Below are 25,875 nucleotides of genomic sequence, written 5' to 3'. Positions count from 1 at the left end.
GCCTCTAAAAGATGGCAATTATTTTCCCCTTTTCAGCTCAAAAGACTTAGTAAAAACTTCTTTATGCCTTAGCATGTGTTTTTTACCCATTGGGTTTTTTGAGAGTTCGATGTCGATTGAGACCCCTTTGCTTTTTGTGCCTTAGCACGTTCATGTTAAGGTAATTTTATACCTCTTAAGTTTTTTCGAGGGCTGATTTTATCGAAGCCTTTTTTAATCGTTTTGTCGGGGATAGCCTTTTAACTGGTTTTTTCAAAGTATTTTAAGGCCTATTGTTTATTGCAGGATTCGGATGTCTCTAAGCCGCATTATTTCGGCTATAGCCTTCAATATGGTTGTAGCCTTCGGGTATGCCTATTGGACTCATTCCTCGATATCATTTTGAACTTGTTCAAAATGTTAGTCCCCGAGTACAATGGCCTTGGCCTATGTGTATAGGGGTGCCTCTTTGAGGTCTTATGAATTCGAGTTTAGATAACTCGAATGTGTTGACTGTCGATGACAGTCCTTGAGTGTTCGAGGTGTATTTGCGTTTGGCCGTTGAGCCATTTATCACAAGTATGGAGCTCGTATAGTAGCAAATTTCTTTGAGACACAAAGCATTTGATATAGAAAGAATGCTTCTTTGAATAATTCATACATGCGTACATGCTTTGCCATCGGGGCTCGACTATTCTATATGGACACGGTTCATCCGACCGTTCGGCCCATTACAAGGTTTTCCTATTGAGACCCTTTGACATGAAGTATTTTCCTTGAAAATATAACCCCCAAAGGTGATGCCCCCCAGTATTTGAGGTTGATTGAAAAGAAGCCTTGGATACTATTGAATTTTCCTCAGGTAGCACATAATTTTTGCCTCGTTAAAAACCTTGTCGAAAAAACCTATTCAGGATAAAAACCGATCTAAGGGAAAAAGAGTGCAACGCATACTTTAAAACCTAAGATTTTTGTGCTGGAGAGCTTCCTCGATACCTCGATCGAACACCTGCAAAACATTAGTACTAAATACAAATGGAAAAGGGAGAGAGTCATACCTCAGCAATAATATCGTTTGAGTAGTGACACGTTCCAATTGTTCGACAATTGTTCGCCTTCCATCGTGCCAAGTTTGTAAGATCCTTTTTCGATGAAGCTAATGACTCGATATGGTCCTTCCCAATTCTAGCCTAGTTTCCCTTCATTTGGGTCTTGAGTATTGAGGGTGACTTTCCTTAGAATTATGTCCTCGATTCTTAAGTGGCGAAGATTGGCTCTTCTATTGTAATATCTCTCGATTCTTTGCTTCTGTGCAGCCATCCGAACAAGCGCAGCATCTCGTTTTGCATCCAATAGTTCGAGGCTAGCATTCATGGCCTCATGATTTGATTCCTCTGTTGCATGTCGAAGTCTAGCACTAGGTTCCCCGACCTCAACTAGAATTAAGTCCTCGAAGCCATATACTAATAAGAACAGGGTTGCCCCCGTGCTGGATTTCAATGTCGTTCGATACGCCCAAAGAACTTCGGGTAGAACTTCTCTCCATTTCCCTTTATCTTCGTTCAACCTTTTATTTATGTTTTGAATAATAGTCTTGTTTGTTTATTCAGCCTATCTATTTCCACTTGGGTGATACGGTATTGATAAGATACTTTTTATTTTGTGTTCCTCGAGGAATTTTGTTACCTTGCTGCCGATGAATTGCTTCCCGTTATCGCATACAATTTCAGCAGGTATCCCAAATCGACACACGATGTGGTCCCAGATGAAGTCTATAACTTCTTTTTCTCTGACCTTCTCGAAGGCATGTGCTTCCACCCATTTAGAAAAGTAGTCAGTCATAAATAAAATGAATTTAGCTTTACCTGGGTCCGTTGGCAGAGGGCCGACGATATCCATTTCCCATTTCATGAATGGCCACGGGGATAGGACTGAATGAAGTTGTTCCTCGGGTTGATGGATCATCGGTGCAAACCTTTGACATTTGTCACATTTTCGAACAAACTCCTTAGTATCTTTTTCCATGCTATCCCAATAGTATCCTTCTCTAATGATTTTGCGAATCAAAGATTCGGTGCCAGAATGGTTCCCATAAGTACCTTCATGAATCTCTTGTAAAACATAATCGGTGTCTCCCGGCCCAAACATACTGCCAATGGTCCATCAAACGTCCTTTTGTATAATGTTCCATCTCCATCCAACGTTAATCGGGAAGCTTTGGTTCGTAGGGCCATCGACTTTTTAGGGTCCAATAGGAGCTTTCCATTCTTTAAATATTCAATATATTTATTCCTCCAATATTATCCCTCGGCATGACACTCCTCAACCACAGATATCGATAATTGGATGACAGTCCCCGGGATAATATCATCTTCCTCGACTGATGATCCCAAATTTTCAAGTGCATCGGCCTCACTATTTTGTTCTCGAGGTAAAAGGTCTAGAGTCCACTCCATGAAGCGGTGCAAAGTTACTTGTAGCTTTTCCAAATACCTTTGCATCCTATCCTCTCGAACTTCGAAGCTTTTATTTACTTGGTTCACCACCAATAAGGAGTCACACTTGGCTTCAATGACTTCTGGCCCCAAGCCTTTAGCTAGCTTGAGACCTGCAATCATGGCCTCATACTCAGCCTCATTGTTAGTCAACCTAAAAGTTTTGATAGATTGTCTGATAGTGCTACCTGTGGATGGCTTCAAAAAAATGCCAAGCTCGGACCCTTTCACATTCGAGGCACCGTCCGTAAAGAGGGTCCATACCCCCGATGATGTACCCGATTTTAGTAGAAGTTCCTTTTCCACTTTGGGTACGAGGGTTGGCGTAACATCGGCCACGAAGTCTGCTAAAATTTGAGATTTAATGGCCGTTCAGGGTTGATATTCGATATCGTACCCGCCAAGTTCGATGGCCAATTTGGCCAATCGGCCCCATAAATTGGGCTTATGCAAAACATTTTGGAGTGGATAAATGGTTATCACGCATATGGGGTGACACTGGAAATATGGCTTTAACTTTCTAGATGCGCTTATTAATGCAAGTACCAATTTCTCTAAGTGTGGATACCTAGTTCAGCATCTCCTAAAGTCTGACTTACGTAATAAATAGGAAACTGCGCACCTTGCACTTCTTGAACTAGTACACCTCTTACCACTATTTCGGACACTTCCAAGTATAAGTACAGCTTCTTATCTGCCTTCGGAGTGTGGAGCAGAGGCGGGCTCGATAAGTATCACTTCAATTCCTCCAATTCTTGCTGACATTTTGGGGTCCATGCGAAATCATTTTTCTTTTTGAGTAAGGAAAAGAACATGTGGCTTCAATGTAAAGCCCCAGAAAATTTTGCTTAGTAATTTAAGACTTCGTGGTGCCAAGGTAGGCTAAATATTTTATCTTGCGTACAAATGAGGAGTAAGGATATTATGGATATCAATTGGATATATTAATAAGTGTATAAGTCATATTAGAAGTGAATTGGGGTCTAAGGAGAGGCCTAACTCTAAGCCAAGTTATAAAATTTCATAATAGACGAAAGTTGCAAATGAGTGCGCACAAGACCTCATTTTGGACAATTATATCTCCAGTTATATAAGGATTTGTGTGATTCAAAGCTTATCAAATAAAATTTCTTTGAGTCTAGTTTCCAACTCTTCAAACCGTTCGTCATTCGGACATTCCTACACAAAGTTATGACCAAATTACCAAAGCAGCGCAGAAATTTGAACTACTGCGGCGCCCCATGCGACGCCCGGCGCCGCGCTAGTAGTAATTCCAGTATGGTCCGAAATTTCATTTCCAGACACATTTTGCACAGACGCCCCGTACCCCGCGGCGCCCCACGCCGTGCGGCAGTACAAAAAATGGGTTTTTACGACCCGAAACCCATTTCATTTAACTCGATTGAGATTTATTTTTGGGGAAATTTCTGGTATTCTAGAGTGAAGGGAGAGCGATTCTAGAGAGAGGAAAGGGGAAAACTAAAGATTTCACTACTCTTCCTTGAATCACACCTTGAAATCGCATCAAAGGGTTACTAAGGCTTCAAAGAGGTAAGAATTTCTTTTCCCCAATTCTTCAACTTTGAAATCTAACTAGAAATGGGTAATTAGTAAGATGATTCTTGGATGTGAGAGTATTCATTATTCATGCATGTACAAATTAGGTTTGTGGGAAGATTGTTGAATATAAACAAGTAAAGATTGGGTTGGGAAATGAAGGGAATCTTGTAAAAGAGATTTGAAATCAAGATGCACAACTAGTAATTGATAAAATTCTCAAATGAGCTAGAATTATGAATATCTTCCTAATTTGTGTTCAAATTTTGTTATGTCTCAAAATAGATTGAAGTTGCTAGAATTTCCGGAATATCGTAGTAATTAAAGGAAAGATCAAGAAAGGTATGTATGGCTAACTTTGACCTTTGTAAAGTCACTTTGTTTGGTGTACGAATATTTGGTATGTGATATCTACGTGGATTATTTGTGGAATTCTTGTGATTGGTATGATTTGATTGTTCGTGGTTAAGTCTCCCGATATAATGGTGTACGTAATTGGCAATAAACCAAATGTGTGATTGTGAATGTGTTATGTGGTAAGAGTTGAGAAACAAATGATGGAAGGAAATCGTAAATGATGCAGTTGGAACAACTGTGGTAAGAACATATATGGCTTGTATTGGCAATTATCGCGGTGACATAAAATGCATATGAGTTGTTGAATATGATGGAAATAGTATTGATGGCTATAGAAATTCTTTGAGAATTGTTGTTGTTATTCTTTGTGAATTGATGTTGTTGTTGTTGTGTTGTTTGTGAATTGTGATTGTTCGGTGGGTTCGGGTTGCATGCCTCAACACGAAGTAATAAGGTATGGGTTGTGGTGATAATGGTGGCCGAGGTAATAAGGGTGGCCAAGGTAATAAGGGTGGAAAAGTGATCGAAATCACTATTGAAATGAAAATATGAGAAAGTTGTGAAATCATTGATGTGAAAATGTTGAAGGGGAAATGGAGAGATTGTAACTTGTTTGGCTTGATGGTTTTCTTTCATGTGTATTTGATTGTTGGTTCCATGACTACTTGTTACTTGTGTATGGTTTGAGTTTACTTAGGGAAAGTTTGTTCATACATACCAGTACAATTCAAATGTGCTGACGTGCCTTTTGTCGGGGGCGCTACATTCGTGTTATGATTGTAGGTGGATCCATAGCAGGTACTCTAGTCCACCGACCGTAGCTCCCCTTCACTTTCCGCCAGAAGCATTGGTGAGCCCTTGTCCTCCTAGGGCCTTGCGTGGCTCATGCCGCTTTTTTTTTATTTCGGAGTCTTGTTTTGGTTTTTGGTGTAAGGTATAGCCGGAGCCTTGTTACCGGCAAGTATTGTATCACTCTTTTGTATCCCTAGAGGCTCCGTAGACAGGAAATATGGGTTATGTACTTATGTATTTTGGGCAGTATAACTTGTAAACCACGCTAAGTAACTATGTATGCTATGTAAATTTCGTAAGAATGTGTTTAAATTTATAAATGGCTATTTCACTTGGTTAATGGAAAATGGAAATGCGGGGTAACACATGGAATAGGAAAGGCACCCAGGTCCGCTTGGCTGGGGCTGCCCAGTCGAGCGCCGGTCGCGCCCCTCGGTTTTGGGGCGTGACAAACTTGGTATTAGAGCCTAAGGTTTTAAAAGGGTCCTAGGATGTCTCGGAGTCGTGTCTAGTAGAGTGCTTCTTATCGGTGTGTTGTCGACCACATCAATAAGTTGGAGGCTACATGGGAATTTAGGAAATTACCTTCTTCTTTGTTACTCTATATCGTGCAGTGAAGTGAAAAGTGGAAGTATTTACCTCTAACTCGTGCTCTGTTCCAAATTTTCAGTAATGGCACCTAAGAAGAGATCTAGACTCGGCCTTGGGACCAATGCCACCCCAAGTTTGGCTATGAATCATGTACCTGATGTCGTGGGTGAGAGTGACTCCCCGGTCTTGAATCTGCCTGGCCCATTTATTCCAGATCCAAGTATTCCTGTTCCAGCTGTGGTAGAGGGTGCTAACATCCCTCCCGTTGATATTCTAGATCCTGATGCAGTTCCAGCTTTCGGTCCCGGGGTTTCTGATGGGGACCTTAGAGGAGCCATCCATATGTTGACCCAGTTAGTGGCCGCTCAGGCCCAGAGATCCCATGATGCCCCTACGTCCTCCAGCGGACAGGGAGATTCCGCCAGCTCCAGAGTCAACCAGTTTCTGCGGTTGGCCCCTCCATAGTTCACAGGCATAGACCCAGAGGCTGATCCGTAGGATTTCCTTGATGAAATGTATAAGACCATTCGAGTGATGAAGGCTACAGAGACGAAGGGGGTTGAGTTGTCTTCATACAGGTTGAGGGGAGTAGCGTATTCATGGTTCGAGATGTGGGAGGATTCCCGTGGGGAGGAAAGACCTCCAGCTAGATAGGATGAGTTTGTAGATGCATTCATGGACCACTTCTTGCCTGCCGAGACAATGACGGCCCGTGCCACTGAGTTTGAGGTCCTCAAGCAGGGCAGTATGAGTGTTTGGGAGTACCACATGGAGTTTGTGAGATTGTCCAAGTATGCTCCCCAGTTAGTGTCGACCTGGGTGATCGAGTTCGGCGATTTGTTCAGGGTCTTAGTCCCTTGGTGGTGAACGAGGCTGCTACAGTGGCCTTACACTCAGATATGAATTATGGGAATATTGTGGGATTCGCTCAGGCCACAGAGGCTAGGAAGTTGAAAATACGGGCAGAAAGGGAGAGTAACAGCAGGGCCCGATCAGTGGGTCACTCAGGGAGACCAGTTCAGAGAAAGGGGCCATCAAGGTCATCCCAGCCATATGCCCAGTCCTCAGCGAGCGCACCGCCATCTGTGCACAGTTATCAGCAGAGCAGTCACTTGAGACCAGGTTCAGATAGCAGGAGACCCCATCAGTCCGGTCATCCAGGAGGGGGATCATAGCAGCAGGGGGAGCTCTATGCCCCAAGTATGGGAGATTCCATACGGAGGCTTGTTATTTGGATATCCCAGTGTGTTATAGATGCGGCTTGAAAGGTCATATCCAGCGGGACTGTCATGCGCCCAGATAGGGCACGGGTAGGGGATTTGCTCAGCCATCCGGTTCCTCAGCTGCTACATCATCCGCGCGCCCTCCAGCTCCAGCAGGGCGTGGTGCAATTAGGGGTGGAGCTCGTGGTAGAAGTGGACCTAGCCAATTTTACGCTTTGAGTGGTCGCCAGAGTGCAGAGGCTTCTCCAGATGTTGTCACAGGTATCTTGTCTGTTCAGGCCATTGATTGTTATGCTCTTATTGATCCAGGGTCCTCTTTGTCTTATGTCACCCCATTCATTGCTTCAAGTTTTGGGGTAGAACCCGAACAGCTTCATGAGCCGTTCTCTGTATCAACTCTGGTTGGTGATTCTATCACAGCCGCGCGAGTTTATAGGAATTGTGTTGTCACGGTATGTGGTCGTGCTACCACGGCCGATCTTATTGAGCTTGGAATGGTGGATTTTGATATGATTATGGGAATGGACTGGCTTTATTCGTGCTTTACTAAACTTGACTGCTGAACGAGAGTCATGAGGCTTGAGTTCCCTAATGAGCCGGTTATTGAGTGGAAGGGAAATGGTGTGGTCTCGAAAGGTAGGTTTATTTCCTACCTTAAGGCTTCAAAGATGATTAGGAAGGGGTGTATCTACCATTTGGTCCGGGTGGCGGACACCACTTCAGAAGTGTCTGCCCCCGAGTCCGTGCCAGTCGTGAATGAGTTTCTTGAAGTGTTTCCGGACGAGCTTCCAGGGATACCACCATATAGGGAGATTGATTTCGGGATTGATGTATTGCCAGATACGCAGCCAATATCTATTCCACCATACAGAATGGCGCCAGCAGAGTTAAGGGAGTTAAAGGAGCAGCTAAAGGATTTATTAGAAAAGGGGTTCATACGACCAAGTGTGTCGCCATGGGGTGCTCCGGTTCTTTTTGTCAGGAAGAAGGATGGGTCACTCCGGATGTGTATTGATTATCGGCAGCTTAACAAGGTCACCATCAAGAATAAATATCCTTTGCCTCGGATAGATGATTTGTTCGACCAATTGCAAGGTGCAAGGTTCTTCTCCAAAATTGATCTACGGTACGGGTATCACCAATTGAAGATCAGAGAGCAGGATATTCCTAAGACCGCTTTCAGAACTCGCTATGGTCACTTTGAATTCTTGGTCATGTCTTTTGGGCTAACTAACGCCCCAGAAGCTTTCATGGATCTTATGAATCGGGTCTTCAAGCCATTTCTAGACTCCTTTGTGATTGTTTTTATTGATGACATCCTTGTTTATTCGCGGAGCCGGGAGGATCATGCTGATCACCTCAGGGTAGTTCTGTAGACCCTTTATCAGCACCAGTTGTATGCTAAATTTTCAAAATGTGAAATTTGGTTGGAGTCTGTTACCTTTCTGGGCCATGTTGTTTCCAGTAAAGGGATTCAGGTGGATCCCCAGAAGATTGCAGCAGTAAAAGATTGGCCTAGACCCACGACCCCGACGGAGATCCATAGCTTCTTGGGTTTAGCGGGGTATTATCGGAGGTTTATGGAGGGATTCTCTACCCTCGCCTCCCCTTTGACTAAATTGACACAGAAAGAAGTTAAATTCCAATGGTCCGATGCTTGTGAAAAGAGTTTTCAAGAATTAAAATCAAGGTTGACAACAGCACCAGTATTAGCCCTGCCAGAGGGTACAAAGGGATTTGTGGTGTATTGCGATGCTTTGAGAGTCGGGCTCGGGTGTGTGCTAATGCAACATGGAAAGGTTATAGCCTACGCTTCTAGGCAACTCAAGAATCATGAAAAGAACTATCCAACTCATGACTTAGAGCTTGCAGCGGTGGTGTTCGCACTAAAGATTTGGCGACATTATCTATACGGGGTCCATATGGATGTATTCACGGACCACAAGAGTCTTCAATATATTTTCAAGCAGAAGGAGTTAAATCTAAGGCAACGAAGATGGCTAGAATTACTCAGGGACTATGACATTGATATTCTCTAGCACCCGGGGAAGGCTAATGTTGTGGCAGACGCTCTTAGTCGAAAATCCATGGGAAGTTTGACTCATTTGGAGGCATATCAGAGACCGTTTGCCAGGGAGGTTCACCAATTGTCCAGTTTGGGAGTTCGCCTTGCAGACTCTAATGAAAGAGGAGTAATTGAACAGAATGGGGCTGAATCATCGCTCGTGGCAGAGATGAAATAGAAGCAATTTAACAATCCGTTGCTAGCACAACTGAAAGAGGGGATTCATAAACACAAGACCACAGCTTTTTCCGTTGGCATGAATGATGGTACCATACAGTACCAAGACCGCCTGTGTGTTCCTGATATCGACGGTCTTCCGGAAAGGATCATGGTAGAGGCTCACACTTCCAGGTATTCCGTGCACCCAGGTTCTACAAAAATGTATCATGATCTCAAGGAAATTTATTGGTGGAACAACATGAAGAGGGATGTGGCAGATTTTGTGGCAAAATGTCCGAATTGTCAACAAGTGAAGGCCGAACATCAAAGGCCCGGTGGATTGGCTCAATGCATAGAAATTCCAACGTGGAAATGGGAGATGATTAACATGCATTTTGTGGTAGGGTTGTCGCGCACTCCGCGCAAATTCGACTCAATTTGGGTGATCGTGGATCGACTCACGAAATCAGCGCATTTCTTGCCAGTTAAATCTACCGACACAGCGGAACAGTATGCTCAGCTGTATATCAAAGAAATAGTCAGGTTGCATGGAACTCCAGTCTCAATCATTTCAGATCGCGGGGCTCAGTTTACAACCCATTTTTGGAAGAAGTTTCAGCAAGGTTTGGGTATGCAGGTAAACCTTAGCACAGCTTTTCATCCACAAACCGATGGGCAAGCAGAGCGGACTATTCAGACGCTTGAAGACATGTTACATGCTTGTACTATTGATTTCAAGGGTAGTTGGGATGACCATTTGCCTCTCATAGAATTTGCTTACAACAACAGCTTCCATGCTAGTATCCAAATGGCACCGTAAAGCATTGTATGGTAAGAGATGTAGGTCTCCCATCGGATGGTTCGAGGTTGGAGAAGCGGAATTGATAGGGCCGGACCTCGTGTATCAGGCCATGGAGAAATTCAAGCTTATTAAAGTAAGGTTGAAAACTGCTCAAAGTCGCCAAAAATCCTATTTGGATGTGCGTCGCAGAGATTTGGAGTTCAAAGAAGACGATTGGGTATTCTTGAAAGTTTCCCCAATGAAGGGTATCATGCAATTTGGAAGGAAGGGAAAATTAAGTCTGAGGTATGTCGGACCATAATAAATCATTCAGAGAATTGGTCAGGTGGCATACAAACTCGAGCTACCACCCGAGATGTCATTAGTACACCCGGTCTTTCATGTGTCTATGTTAAGGAAGGTAGTAGGGGATCCGTCCACCATCGTTCCAGTCGAGACTATTGAGGTGAATGAAGAGCTATCATATGAAGAAGTCCCAGTTGCCATTCTTGATAGGCAAGTTCGAAAACTAAGAAATAAGGAAAAGGCATCCGTGAAAGTAATATGGCAGAACCAGCAAGTTGAGCAGCCACATGAGAAGCCGAGGAAGAAATGAGAAAGAAGTACCCATATTTGTTTGAATAGTTATATAATAGCTTTCATGCATTTGGTTCCTATAAACTCTTATCTTTTGATTTGATCTATGTTAAACTATTCCATTTTGATTATGTATGTTGCCTATGCGGCCGTGGTTGGTGTTGAACAAGTTATGTTATGTCTATGGAACATGTATATGCTGTTAGGATATGTATTTGGGGCCCTCTAATAGGTGGATAGTCCTAGTTACAAAGGAAACTCTGGCGAAATTTTCGGAAATTTAAGGAGTTAGCCAAATTCGGGGCTGATGATATATTTCATAATGTGAAAAGCAGAAGTTACATAAGGATGACTAATGAATGAAACTTTATCCTCATTCGAGGACGAATGATCTTAAGCGGGGGAGAATGTAAAGCCCCAGAAAATTTTGCTTAGTAATTTAAGACTTCGTGGTGCCAAGGTAGGCTAAATATTTTATCTTGCATAAAAATGAGGATTAAGGATATTATGGATATCAATTGGATATATTAATAAGTGTATAAGTCATATTAGAAGTGAATTGGGGTCTAAGTAGAGGCCTAAGTCTAAGCCAAGTTATAAAATTTCATAATAGACGAAAGTTGCAAATGAGTGCGCACAAGACCTCACTTTGGACAATTATATCTCTAGTTATATAAGGATTTGTGTGATTCACAGCCTATCAAATAAAAGTTCTTTAAGTCTAGTTTCCAACGCTTCAAACCGTTCGTCATTCGGACATTCCTACACAAAGTTATGACCAAATTACCAAACCAGCGCAGAAATTTGAACTACCGCGGTGCCGCGCCAGTAGTAATTCCAGTATGGTCCGAAATTTCATTTCCAGACACATTTTGCACAGACGCCCCGTGCCCCGCGGCGCCCCACGCGGCGCGGCAGTACAAAAAATGGGTTTTTAAGACCCGAACCCCATTTCATTTAACTCGATTGAGGTTTATTTTTGGAGAAATTTCTGGTATTCTAGAGTGAAGGGAGAGCGATTCTAGAGAGAGGAAAGGGGAAAACTAAAGATTTCACTACTCTTCCTTGAATCACACCTTGAAATCGCATCAAAGGGTTGCTAAGGCTTCAAAGAGGTAAGAATTTCTTTTCCCCAATTCTTCAACTTTGAAATTTTACTAGAAATGGGTAATTAGTAAGATGATTCTTGGATGTGAGAGTATTCATTATTCATGCATGTATAAATTAGGTTTGTGGAAAGATTGTTGAATATAAACAAGTAAAGATTGGGTTGGAAAATGAAGGGAATCTTGTAAAAAAGATTTGAAATCAAGATGCACAACTAGTAATTGATAAAATTCTCAAATGAGCTAGAATTATGAATATCTTCCTAATTTATGTTCAAATTTTGTTATGTCTCAAAATAGATTGAAGTTGCTAGAATTTCCGGAATATCGTAGTAATTAAAGGAAAGATCAAGAAAGGTATGTATGGCTAACTTTGACCTTTGTAAAGTCACTTTGTTTGGTGTACGAATATTTGGTATGTGATATCTACGTGGATTATTTGTGGAATTCTTGTGATTGGTATGATTTGATTGATCGTGGTTAAGTCTCCCGATATAATGGTGTACGTAATTGGCAATAAACCAAATGTGTGATTGTGAATGTGTTATGTGGTAAGAGTTGAGAAACAAATGATGGAAGGAAATCGTAAATGATGCAGTTGGAACAACTGTGGTAAGAACATATATGGCTTGTATTGGCAATTATCGCGGTGACATAAAATGCATATGAGTTGTTGAATATGATGGAAATAGTATTGATGGCTATAGAAATTCTTTGAGAATTGTTGTTGTTGTTCTTTGTGAATTGTTGTTGTTGTTGTTGTGTTGTTTGTGAATTGTGATTGTTCGGTGGGATCGGGTTGCGCGCCGTAACACGAAGTAATAAGGTGTGGGTTGTGGTGATAAGGGTGGCCGAGGTAATAAGGGTGGCCGAGGTAATAAGGGTGGAAAAGTGATCGAAATCACTATTGAAATGAAAATATGAGAAAGTTGTGAAATCATTGATGTGAAAATGTTGAAGGGGAAATGGAGAGATTGTAACTTGTTTGGCTTGATGGTTTTCTTTCATGTGTATTTGATTGTTGGTTCCATGACTACTTGTTACTTGTGTATGGTTTGAGTTTACTTAGGGCAAGTTTGTTCATACATACCAGTACAATTCAAATGTGTTGACGTCCCTTTTGCTGGGGGCGCTACATTCGTGTTATAATTGTAGGTAGATCCATAGCAGGTACTCCAGTCCACCGACCGTAGCTCCCCTTCACTTTCCTCCAAAAGCATTGGTGAGCCCTTTTCCTCCTGGGGCCTTGCGTGGCTCATGCCGCTTTTTTTTATTTCGGAGTCTTGTTTTGGTTTTTGGTGTAAGGTATAGCCGGAGCTTTGTTACCGGCAAGTATTGTATCACTCTTTTGTATCCCTAGAGGCTCCGTAGACAGGAAATGTGGGTTATGTACTTATGTATTTTGGGCAGTATAACTTGTAAACCACGCTAAGTAACTATGTATGCTATGTAAATCTCGTAAGAATGTGTTTAAATTTATAAATGGCTATTTCACTTGGTTAATGGGAAATGGAAACGCGGGGTAACACGTGGAATAGGAAAGGCACCCAGGTCCGCTTGGCTAGGGCTGCCCGGTCGAGTGCCGGTCACGCCCCTCGGTTTTGGGGCGTGACATTCGATCTGACGACCTCGAAATGAATCGGCCCAAGGCAGTTATCTGCCCGGTTAGCCTTTGTATGGCTTTCACACTATCTACGATGGTGATATCCTCGATGGACTTAATCTTATGGCGGTTGATTTTGATTCCCCGATTGATACCATGAATCCGAGGAATTTGCCCGAGCCAACCCGGAAGGCACATTTTTCGGGGTTAAGTTTCATGTTGTACTTCCTCAAGATTTCTAATGTTTCCTACAAATGAGTCAAATGGTCCTCTACGCGCAGGGACTTAACTAACATATCGTCAATGTAAACTTTCATTGATTTACCTATCAGTTCCTTGACATTTTATTAACTAGGCATTGGTATGTAGCTCCTGCATTTTTCAGCCCGAAGGGCATTACATTGTAACAATAAGTTACATACTTAATGATAAAAGAAGTCTTTTCCTAGTCTTCTGGGTCCATCCAGATTTGATTGTACCTAGAATAGGCGTCGAGAAAGGTAAGGATCTCGTGGTCGGACGTGGCATCGATCATGTGATCGATGTTAGGCAGGGGAAAAGAGTATTTCGGACATGCTTTGTTCAAGTCCTTATAGTCTACACACATTTTATGTTTGTTCCCCTTTTGGGGACTACAGCTACATTAGCAAACCATTCGGGATATTTTACTTCCTGAATGGATCCTATTTTGAGAAGTTTGGTTACCTTGTCCTTTATGAAGGCATGTTTTACCTCGGACTGGGGCCTTTTCTTTTGCCTAATTGGTCTGAACTTGGGATCCAGGCTCAGCCGATGAGTTGTTATCTCTGGTGGTATCCCTGTCATGTCTAAATGGGACCACATAAAGCAATCCATGTTAGCAATAAGAAATTGAATAAGTTTTTTCCTGAGTTCGGAGGTCAACCTTGTTCCTAGGTATACCTTTCATTCGGGTATATACTCGATCAGTATCACCTGTTCCAGCTCCTCGACCGTTGACTTGGTTGCATCTTATTCTTTGGGAACAACGAAATTTCGAGGAGTAAGGAAATACTCTTCTTCTTCAATTACCTGTTTCTCCGATTCGGTCGAGGTTGGGGACGGTGATTGTTATTTGGCCGTCTGCTTATCTTTGGCGCTCAATTTTTCTGAGGTTGAAGGTGTTGATATCGGCATCACCTCGTCGACTGCAAACATTTCCTTTGCCGTGTGTTGTTCCTTGTAAACTATTTTCACACCATCCATTGTCAGGAATTTTATCATTTGATGAAGGGTTGACGGTACTGCCCTCATGTTATGGATCCAGGGCCTTCCGAGTAGTGCATTATATCTCATATCGCCTTTGATGACATGGAATTTTGTATCTTGGATGGTCACGGCCACGTTTACTGGTAGGATTATCTCCCCCTTCGTTGTTTCACTTGCCATGTTGAAGCCGTTTAGGACTCGAGATGTAGGCACAAATTGGTCCTGCAGGCCGAGCTACTCTACGACCCTCGATCTGATTATGTTTGCTGAGGTACCTAGATCCACTAGAACACGTTTAACTTGAAATTTATTTAACAAAATAGATATTACCAGGGTATCATTGTGTGGTTGAGAAATGCCTCCGCTTCTTCGTTACTGAACGATAAGATGTCTTCGAGCACATAACCCCGAGTCCGCTTTCTCTGGTGATCGACAACTTGGTACGTTTGAATATAGGCCCTTGTGACACATCGAACCCGCCAACGATCATATGAATGACATGTTGTGGTTCTTCTTACTCATTATTTCTGTTGGCGTCTCTTTCTCTGAAGTGATTCTTAGCTCGATCATGGAGGAATCTCGAAGGTGGCCCTCGTTGAACAATCGAGCTACCTCATCCCTCAGCTTTCTGCAGTCTTCGGTCCTATGCCCATGTGTGCCATGATATTTACACATCAAGTTTGGGTTCCTTTGAAAAGGATCAATCTGTATAGGTCGGGGCCACCTGGTGTCTTTGATCCTTCTGATAGCCGATACAATCACCGATGCATCAACACTGAAATTATACTCCAATAATTAAGGTGCTTCTACAGGATCGGCATGTTTATCAAAACCACTCTTACTCATAAGTCCTCAAGAATTTTTCCCTCGATCCTTTCCTCGATCATTCCGAGGAGGATTGCGCCCCAAACCATTGTTTCTTTGATTTGCGATATATGGCTGATCCCGCTCTCTATTCAACCTTGGTTCCCTGTCGGTATCCATCAGGCTTTAACTGCCAATCTATTTGGATGAATTGAACCCGAAGGGGCTACCAGCTGGTCGTCCTCGACCCAGATCTTTGATCGATACCGATTGTGTATATTTGCCCAAGTTACAGCTAGATACTCGATCAGGTTTTGCTTCAACTGTCGTGGCGCTATCGAACTCCGCTCGTTCAACCCCTGGGTGAAAGCTTGAACGGCCCAATCATCTTTGACCGATTGTAACTCCATTTGCTCCATTTGAAATCAGGATACAAAATCCCTTAGCATTTCGTCACCCCTTTGTCTTATCTTAAAAACGTCTGATTTCCTTGTCGCGCCCTTTATGACCCCGACGTGCGCCTTCATGAAAGATTCCACTAACATAGAAAATGAGTTGATGGAATTTGATGGCAAGTTGTGATACCAAATCATTGCTCCCTTTGACAAAGTTTCCCCAAATCTTTTCAACAAAACTGACTCGATCTCGTCATCATTTAAGCCGTTTCATTTAATCCCGCATGTGTACGAAGTGAGGTGTTCATTAGGATCGCTTGTCCCGTTGTATTTAGGTATATCCGGCATATGGAACTTCTTAGGAATGGGCTTCGGAACCGCACTCTGAGGAAATGGCTTTTGCACGAACGTTTTTGCATCTAAACCTTTTAAGATCGGGGGTGCCCCCGGTATTTGATCAACACGGGAGTTGTATGTTTCCACTTTCTTATCATTATCTTCGATTTTTTTCTCTCCTAGCTCAATTCTTTTGGTGAGCTCCTCGAGCATCTTCATAATTGCAGGATTAGTACCCGATCCATTACCGTTCAACCTTTTTGGCATCAGCTCAGTACGGTGAGTGATTTCTGGTTCGACCACACTCGGAGTTTATCTTGACTTTGAAGCTGAGCAATAGTAACATGCTGAGCTTGTAGCATCTCGAATATTACCTAGAGGCTAACTCCCCCGTCTCCAATACCCTGTGTTCCTTGGCCACCAGATCGGCCTTCCCTATGTACACTTCCTTCGGGATCTGTGCCTAAATCCGCATTAAATGCTATGTGTGAATTGATATCGACTGGATTGGCTGGCACTCCCTCGCAGTTAACCGGTAGCACCCCAGCTCCAGGAGCAATTACGTTATCATTTTCCCCGTGAAATCCAAGACCATCATCACCATATGCAGGTGCGTTTTGGGAATTTGACATGTTTTGCCCTAAGAACAAAAAAAATTAACAAGAACAAGTGTGAAAATAACATGTGTTATTAGAATCAGTACCAAAACAATCACTATTATCCTTAGCCCCACGGTGGGCGCCAAACTGTTTACCCTAAAATCCGAGTAACAATTAAACTTCTATTGTAATTTTAAAGATATATGATTTAATCCAATACCAATTAATAAGCAAGGAGTTAAATATATAAATTGTAGAAGTAAAGCAAATCAAACTAGTGTGCCGTGTTATGGTGGCCTCAAGGTAGATTAGTAAGAATAATAAAATAATAAGGCAACTCTGATGAATAGTAAGCAAGAAAGTGAAGAATGTATATTCCTTTGTCAATGAATCGTATCTTACAAATGAATGGGATCCCCTTTATATAGTAGGGGAATCCTAAATAAGGTACACTTCTAATTATGGTACGGAATCTCATTATACAGTTGCCTAACCGCCAAGTACAAATATATCCTGAAATTTACGCCGGGATCTTCGGGTCGTTGCGGGAATTTCGCTCTTTCTGTTAATAAAACTATAATGGTACTATCTTGAGGTTGGTCATACTCGGTCTTGGACCTCATCGAGCACTTCGGTCTTCGAGTTCTATACTCCATCATGGGGCTCGAGCTAGGTCCGTTTTGAGATTTTTCTCGAAGCAACTCCCCGAGCGTAGGAAATCGGACATACCTGATTTCGATCGTATACAGAAATAAGACTAACACACTTTGGCTTGAAAATTTGCAGACAAGAAGGAAAAGGCGAACATAATCAGACAACCTTTTATTACAATAATTCTTATACAATTCAAGAGCTGATCCTATAAACGAAGTAATGCCCATCTACAATATTTTCTTAGTCAAGCAAACAAGATTATTGACTCTTTGGTTATTTATGTACATAATTATATAATCTTCTCAAACTTTTGTCAATTTTAATTAATGAAGATCTAACCTAAATAATCATCCACCCAATTTATTAAATTAACAATAGTTGGCAGATGTATATTGAGGACAAATTGCAAGAATTGGGGGATAATTGATGGTAAATGGGGCTTGGATGAGTAGTGGGGATGCGAGTAGCATGTGGCATGGATGAGTAAAGATAGTGAAAGGAGTCTCAGGACACTTTCTGGTTGTGATAAGGTTATACCATGGATCAGCTCTTAGTTCGTTTTTGTTTGCTTTGGTAATGGATGTATTGACACGTCATATTCAAGGAGAGATACCATGGTGCATGTGACATAGTACTGAATAACAAGACCCAAAGCATAGTTAACCCTAGGCTGGAGGTTTGGAGACTAACTCTGGAGTCTAAGGTTTCAGGTTGTGCAGGACTACAATAGAATACTTGGAGTGTAAGTTTAGTAATGCAACCCAGCAAGCTGAGGTGGAAGTGATACTATATTCACAAGTCATCCCCAAGAGAGAAAGTTTCAAATACCTTGGGCCGATAAATCAAGGTAATGAGAGATTGATGATGATGTCACACATCATATTGGAGAGTAATGGATAAAATGGAAGCTAGCATCTGATGTCTTGTGCGATAAGAACGTGCCACCAAGACTTAATGATAAGTTCTACAGGTAGCTATTAGACCGATTATATTTTATGGAGGTAAGTGTTGGCCAGTCAAAAACTCTCACGTCCAAAAGATGAGAGCACCGGAAATGCGGATGTTGAGATGGATGTGTGGGAATACTAGGAGAGATATGGTCAGGAATGACAACATTTAGGACAAGTTAGGCATGGCCTCAATGGTGGACAAGATGAAAAAAGCGAGGTTGAGATGATTCGGACATGTGAAGGGCAGATGTCTGAATGCCCCTGTGAGGAGGTGTGAGATATTTACAATGGAGAGTATCGGGAGAGGTAGAGGTACATTGAAAAAGTATTGGAGAGAGATGATTAGGAAGGACTTGGCATATTACCGAGGACATGACCCTTGGTAGGAAGGTGTGGAGGTTGAGAATTAGGTAAAAGCTTAGTGGACAGTCGAGCGTCTGTCTTCTCATACCAGTATTGGTATGTTATTCTCGTATTTTCATATTCTTATATTTCTATTAATACCTGATATTGTTTATCATTAGTATTTACTTTTATCTTGTTGTTACTGCTTCACTTCAATGACTTCTACATTATTGCATGTCTTCTGCTATATATTTGTGATTATGCATGCCAGCTTTGAGGCGAGGGTCTATCGGAAACAACCTATCTACCTGCATAAAGATAGGGGTAAGGTTGCATCCTCAATACACCTTTCATACCTCACTCGTGGGACTATACTGGTTATATTATTATTGTTAGTTGGTGATATCTATATCTATACTATATTAAAAGTAAGAAGCCCTAAACTAGAAAGTTGAATTACCAAATTACCCTTTTAATAATATCCTAATATTTAATAATAATCTATTTCTATATTTATATCTATACTAAATTAAAAGTAGGAAACCCTAAACTATAAAGTTGAATTACCAAATTACCCTTTTAATAATATCCTAATATTTAATAATAATAATTAGATAAAAAATTAAAAATGTAATTATTTATATTGTGCCTCCTCTAAATAGTTGTGTTCTTTCATTAGTAACTACTATTTAAAAATTATTTGGCAGGACATGCTACGAACTGATCTGGAAGAATAATTTCAAGTGAAAAAAATGTTTTTTCATGTGCCATGAGAGGCTAACATTGTCTCTGAATTTTCGTTTCAATAATCAAAGTTAGGGAACTTCCCATCCTAGAGTTATTGTATCATTTATCAGTTGAGGAGCATGCGATAATATAAGTATATGAAGACACATGACACACATTGAGCAGCAAGCACATTGTGATTATGTCGACATAATCCTGGAATGATCGAGTCAAGCTTGCTTTCCAAAGGTAAACCAAGTGCATATGTCCATAGACCTTCTGTTTACTCAATAGATAATATTTTATCTACTCCTCTTCTCCTCTATTAATTTAAGTTTTCTTGATGAACAATGTTATTTTAAGTTTCAAGATTATACATCACAATTGATGATCATTCGCATATTGACGAGGAACCCTCTTTATTGAGAAAAAGCACCAGATATTCACTAAGCAACTCCATATCTTGAAGAAAAATATTTTTTATAAAAAAAAGAAAATTATGTGTGCATTTAACTCCATTTTGCGCTTGCTCAGGTAGAAGAGTTAGGCGGAAAACATAGTAAAAGACACAACTCTTTTCTTATTAAATAAATTACTATATAGATTTATTGAATGTAATTTTTTTAATTGATTGCATAATAATTACTCATGTATAATATGATTTTTTTCTATTCATATTAATTCTAAAGGTTCGAGCATGGTTATTAGCTACCTTTACTTATAAATTTAAACATGCAATAGTATCCATTATTATCGATTTTTAGTCTATGTATATATATATATATATATATATATATATATATATATATATATATATATATATATATTAGATAATTATTTAATCAGAAAGAAAAATAGAGAAAGTTTATTTGAAAAGATGTGTTCTTTCATATTAGGAAGTAACTTTTCAAACGTGTTCCTTCAAATTTGCTTAACCGTTAGACGGGCTAAAAAAAGTATTGATAAAATTCAAAATTTTCAAAATGCACGGTGGGTTTCTTTGCCAGAGGCACTATGAAAATTATGAGTTCAATAGAAAAGAAATGCAACTTCCTTATGCTAAATAATTAAATTTAGAAGAACTTTTTCCTTTTTTTGGTCAATAAAATTTTTATTACCAAGTAACATTCTGTACATACAACTGCACCTGAATTTCATCTAAATATGGGAAGCAAAAATACTATTAATCATATCCTTAACTACCCGAATCCACCAAGTTCATAGACTGCACTAAACAGGATAGTAATTAAGTTTCCCAGAGCTGTATTTAGTCGGCTTCTCATTCACCCTCTATAAAAGACTTCTCGGATAATCCTCCTGATGATGGTCTAACTGAATTTCTTTATTTATACAAGCAACATTTATATTATACGCATATCAATACTTATTGTATTGTTTGAAGAAGCAAAATGCACAAATTGTCTGTAACGATTTGGCCAGTCGTTTCGTGAATTGTAACCCCGTTTCCCCCTATTTTTGCTTCTTTATGTGTTCCTCAACTGTATTTCATAGTATCGTATTAGTTGGTTTGGGTCCGGAGTGGCTTTGGAGTGAAATGAGACACTTAGTCTCCTATTTAGAAGTTTAAGTTGGAAAAGTCAATCGGATATTGACTTATGTGTAAACGATCTCGGATGGGAATTCCGAAGGTTCAGTTAGCTCCGTTAGGTAATTTTGGACTTAGGAACGCGTTCGGAATGTGATTTGGAGGTCTGTGGTAGAATTAGACTTGAATTGGCGAAATTGAAAATTTGGCGATTTTCGGTCGGTGGTGGAAATTTTGATATCGGGGTCGGAATGGAATTTTCAGAAGTTGGAGTAGGTTTATAGTGTCATTTGTGACATATTTGCAAAATTTTAGGTCATTCGGACGAGGATTGGTAGGTTTAGGCATCGTTTGCGAAATTCAGAAGTTTAGAAGTTCTTACGCTTGAATCCGAGGGTAATTTGGTGTTTTGATGTTGTTTTGAGATTCGACTAAGTTTGTATGTTGATATATGACTTATTGGTATTTTTGGTTAAGGTCCCGAAGTCCTCGGGATGAATTCGGATGGTTAGCGGAGGAATTGGAAATGGAATTGTGCAGCAAAAGCTACTGCTTCTGATGTTTCCGCACCTGCGGATTGAGGACCGCAGGTGCGAGGTCGCAGATGCGTAGGGAAGCCGCAGATGCGGAATTGGAGGGCTAAGAGAAGAGCCGCAGATGCGGTGAGTTTGACGCATATGTGGACCCGCAGGTGCGGTGCCTAGGGCGCAGATGCGGTCTTGGATAAGTGGAAATCGCAGATGTGGTTGTTTGGACAGCAGATGCGGGAAAAGGGCCGCTGGTGCGAGATGCCTGGCAGAAAGTATATAAGGAACCCTTCGCGCAATTTGGGTTATTTTCACCATTCCTGTTCGGATTTTGAAGCTTTTGGAGAGTTTTGAAGAGGGAATCAAGGGGGTTTTCCATTGAGGTAAGTTGCTTGAGCTCAATACTCGTAATTATGGTGATTTTCAATTGTTTAAGCATGTAATTAGTAGAAATTAGGGATGAAATTGAGGGGTTAGGGCTTGGAAATTGGAGAGTTTGATTTGAGAATTTGAAGGACTATTTGATGTCGGATTTTTGATGAATTTGGTATGTAGAGACTCGTGAGTGAAAAGGCTTTCTAGTTTTGTAATTTTTGTCTGTTTCCGAGACGTGGGCCCGGGGACCGGGTTTGGGTGGATTTCGGGATTTTGGTCTAAATTGATTGTTTTTCGTATGGAATTGGTCTCTTGGCCTATATTGATTACATTGTATTGCTTTTGGTTAGATTAGGACGTTTGGAGGCCTATTCCAGAGGCAAGGGCATCGCGGAGTAGGGATTTGACCGGTTTGAGGTAAGTAATGATTGTAAATCTAGTCCTGAAGATATAAACCCCGGATTGCACATCGTTTTACTACTTTGAGGTCACGCACATGCTAGGTGACGGGTGTGTGGGCGTGTGGGCATGCACTGTTGGGGATTTTGACTTGGTCTATCCTGTATGAACTATTAAATTGCGTATTTGACTGAAATTATATGATACTTATGTGATTTAGAAAGAATTTCTATAAATTGGGTTGTATGACATATTTCGGCCTTGTGACAAAGATGTTTGGACCTTTAGGGGCCTTTTTTAATTATCCTCTCATTGTTTTGATTTAAAATCTACACTCAGTAATGTTATGTTTTACTGATTTCATAACTGAATCTTTACTATACCGTTTTGATACATATAAAATGTTATTTTGGGTTTAGCACCTGGATTTTTACTGATAGCCCAAGTAGTTTGAGAGGTTTATGACTGAGTAAGGCCGAGGGCCTGTTTTGTGAGGATATTATGGGACCGGGTTGCGCGCTACAGCAGGTTGTTACTGACTTACGATTTTGAGAGGCCAAGGGCCTGATTGATTTATGCCACGAGGTGGCTTTTTATAGCGTTTGGGCTGTAGGAGCCCCTCCGAAGTTTGTACACCCCTAGTGAGCGCGAGTACCCTGAGTGAGTGATATGATGTTTTGCTCGAGGGGCTGTTCTTGATTCATGTTATGCCCGAGAAGTTGTTTACGAGCGATTGTCAAGTTTGCCCTTATGATTCTTATTTTCCCGAGGGGCTATTCACGAGTGATTTTTTGCCCGATGGGCTATTTATGTTTTCATCATTTTTACTCACTATTTCATCACTTTGTTGGAAAAACTGTTGAAAGATGTTTTAAACGGTTTCATTGAAACTGTATTTTAAACGAGATGATTTGACTCACATATTGATTTGAAAATATGTTGTGCTTACTGAGATTTCATGATGTGGACTTTATGTGTTTCCTACTGCTCAGTCTTTATTTAATTTTATTATTTACTGAGTTGGCATACTCACAATACTTCATGCACCCTGTGTGCAGATCCATGGGTTGCTGGAAGTGCTAAAGGGCGTTGATTTCACCCGTCGCGGATCTGTTGGAGTTAGCAAGGTAGCTGCATGTTGATCACAGTCTTGCTCTTCCCCCTCCTATCTTCTTATAGATATTATTAGTTAATTTCTAGATTGTATTAGTCTTAGCAATTTCGGATAGTTTTTAGTAGATGCTCATGACCAGTGACACCCTAATATCGGGCTTTTCTTTTCACACTTTGTTATTCAGATTTATCTTTTGCAGTTTCACTAATTAAATAGCTTGAAGTAACCTTTAAATTGAAATATCGGATTGTGTTGGTAAAAGAGTCGGCTTGCTTAGTTCCACAATAGGCGCCATCACGATATAGTAGATTTGGGTCGTGACAAGTTGGTATTAGAGCCTAAGTTACATAGGTCTCACGGGTAATGAGAGGGTTTAGTAGAGTCTTGTGGATCGGTACAGAGACACCTGTAGTTATCTTCGAGAGGCTGCAGAACCTTTAGGAAAACTTCAGATTCTTGAATTCTTGTCATGTGAATCTGTTGATTCTGGTAACTAAATTTATGTTATTCTATTCTCTCACACATGGTGAGCACGTGCTACCGGTCAGGATGGACGGCCATCAATATCACCAGTTGGGGTCGCGAGAGGCCAAGGTCGTGGTCGAGGTCGTGGTAGGGGCAAGGGTGTAGCCTGCACAGCAGCTAGGGTAGCACCTACAGATCCACCAGCCTCCTAGTTGTGGATGCTCCAGCGGGACCAACTCAGGCTTCGGTTATACCTATTATTATCCCAGGTCTTCACGGGACATTAGCTCAGATCTTGAATGTGTGCACTAGTCTTGCTCAGGCGGTTGCGGTTTCTACTATATCAGCTACTTCCCAGGCTGGAGCAGCCACTTAGACTCCCACCGCCCGTACACCCGAGTAGGTTGTTTAGGTATTATAGACACCAGAGGCACCATCAGCCCAGCCGGTTGCACCTACTCAGGATTATGTGGTACCAGTCATGCCTGATAGCCCGTAGCACCTGGATTTGATGTTCAGGTTTATAATATTATGCTCTCAGCGTCCGCTATGCGCCAATGGTTCGTGATGCTACAGACGATCTATGAAGGAGTCAGGAATGCTCAGGAACTGTCTCAACAGGATGTCCAGATTGAAGACACAGAGGTATTGAGAGGCTATTCAATTGTTCATATGGAGGCGTAGCGGTTTTCGGTATCTAGTTGATGAGTGCGAGCTTGGGAAGGTTTAATTGATTGGCTAGTCATCGAGATCGTGGCAAGGTCGCGAGGTGGATGTTGATTGGGAATAGTTGGTGGTATTGGAGTAACTTGTGGTTTGTGTTGTGCGAGCTGTGAAGGTTAGTTTTGTGGATCATAAAACGTTGTTTTCTATTGCTTTGCGCCAAGTGGAGGAGTCCAATAGCGGCATTCAGATTGCAGAGTCAAATTTACACCAATTTTGGCCTGAGGTATCTGTGTATGTAGTATTGGTGGGTTCCCGGATTTTAGGGGTATGACTGGGGTTTGAGATCTTGCACGAGATGATGTTGGGGCTTACAGTATTTCTACGTCAATAATGGATTACATTTCAGCATCAAGGGGAGTCGGAGGAACAACTTCAGATTTACAGAAGGTCTATTCAGCGTAAGTATCGTAGTTGCGGTAGAAGGGGTGCTTCAGAGGAAATGCGGTGGTTTATGAGCTTCTGGCTACGTGGTTCATGTTAGGATCATCTATATTTGGGACTTTGATTGGGATTATTTCATATCGACTATCCGAAGGAATGGGTTAGCTCAGTAGTGTTGGGTTAGTATAGCAATGGAAGTAATTGGTCCTTTTGAATGGGAACTCTCTACTAGCATTTGTGGCAGCACTCTATTATTGGAAGGTTTGTGTGACTCGGTTGAGTTGGGGAGATACGGTCCTAATGGCTTAGTTACGTGCGGGTGGATCTCCGGGAGTTCTCGATAGTTTGGGCAATGGCTTGATTCTGCTGGCTGCTACGGCCATAAGGAATATGTTGCACATTGTGGATTTCTTCTAAATAGGTATTAGGAATTAATAGGGTATTGCTATTGTTGGCTATCATATGTGAAGAGTGTGCATTTTGGAAAGGACCTTGAGGTTTGGTTTGCGAGTGTGTGGCTGGTAGCATGGTGATTATTGGGTTTTGAGGCTTTTGAGGCTTTCGAGGTCCATGTTTTGTTACGTGACCAGGAACTCTATATGAGTGCTTCAACAGAATGATAGGGTGTAAGTGTTATATCGGCCATTTGATTTGCGTAGTGGAGTTTGAGTATGGAAATTTTGGTATTCCTAAGGTTTTGGGCTTGATGCCCTCATATGTGGACCATTTCCTATTGGCGGGATTGTGAAGAAACGTTGAGGATGAGGTAACTAATAGCATGCATGATTGATAGGTCGCTGTGGATTTTTGGAAAGCATATTTACCTATTTGGAAATAATCAGGATTTGGGTTGGGGGCTATTTGAAAGCTCAATGAGAATATGTATGTTGTGTCAGATCAAGTTTGTGTGCCTCTGTGAGATTGTCACTTTGGTTATGTTATCAGGCAGAATGGATATTATTTGTGCCCCTAGACTATGTTATATGCCACTCTTTTATGAT

At 41.3% G+C, this 25,875-nt stretch overlaps 1 protein-coding gene across 1 annotated transcript; it reads left to right on the top strand.

The window, feature by feature from the left end:
• The first annotated feature begins 10,129 nt into the window (after window positions 1-10,129).
• LOC138878264 (uncharacterized) lies at window positions 10,130-10,615 on the top strand. The gene is made up of 2 exons (XM_070157932.1): window positions 10,130-10,305; window positions 10,417-10,615. The coding sequence occupies exons 1-2, from the start codon at window positions 10,130-10,132 to the stop codon at window positions 10,613-10,615; spliced, it is 375 nt and encodes a 124-aa protein (XP_070014033.1).
• Window positions 10,616-25,875: the final 15,260 nt, after the last annotated feature.

The sequence above is a fragment of the Nicotiana sylvestris genome, chromosome 9, assembly GCF_000393655.2.
Source record: "Nicotiana sylvestris chromosome 9, ASM39365v2, whole genome shotgun sequence".
Classification (NCBI taxonomy): domain Eukaryota; kingdom Viridiplantae; phylum Streptophyta; class Magnoliopsida; order Solanales; family Solanaceae; genus Nicotiana; species Nicotiana sylvestris.
The sequence above is the reverse complement of the archived record's forward strand: the minus strand, read 5'-3'. Positions and strand labels throughout refer to the sequence as shown.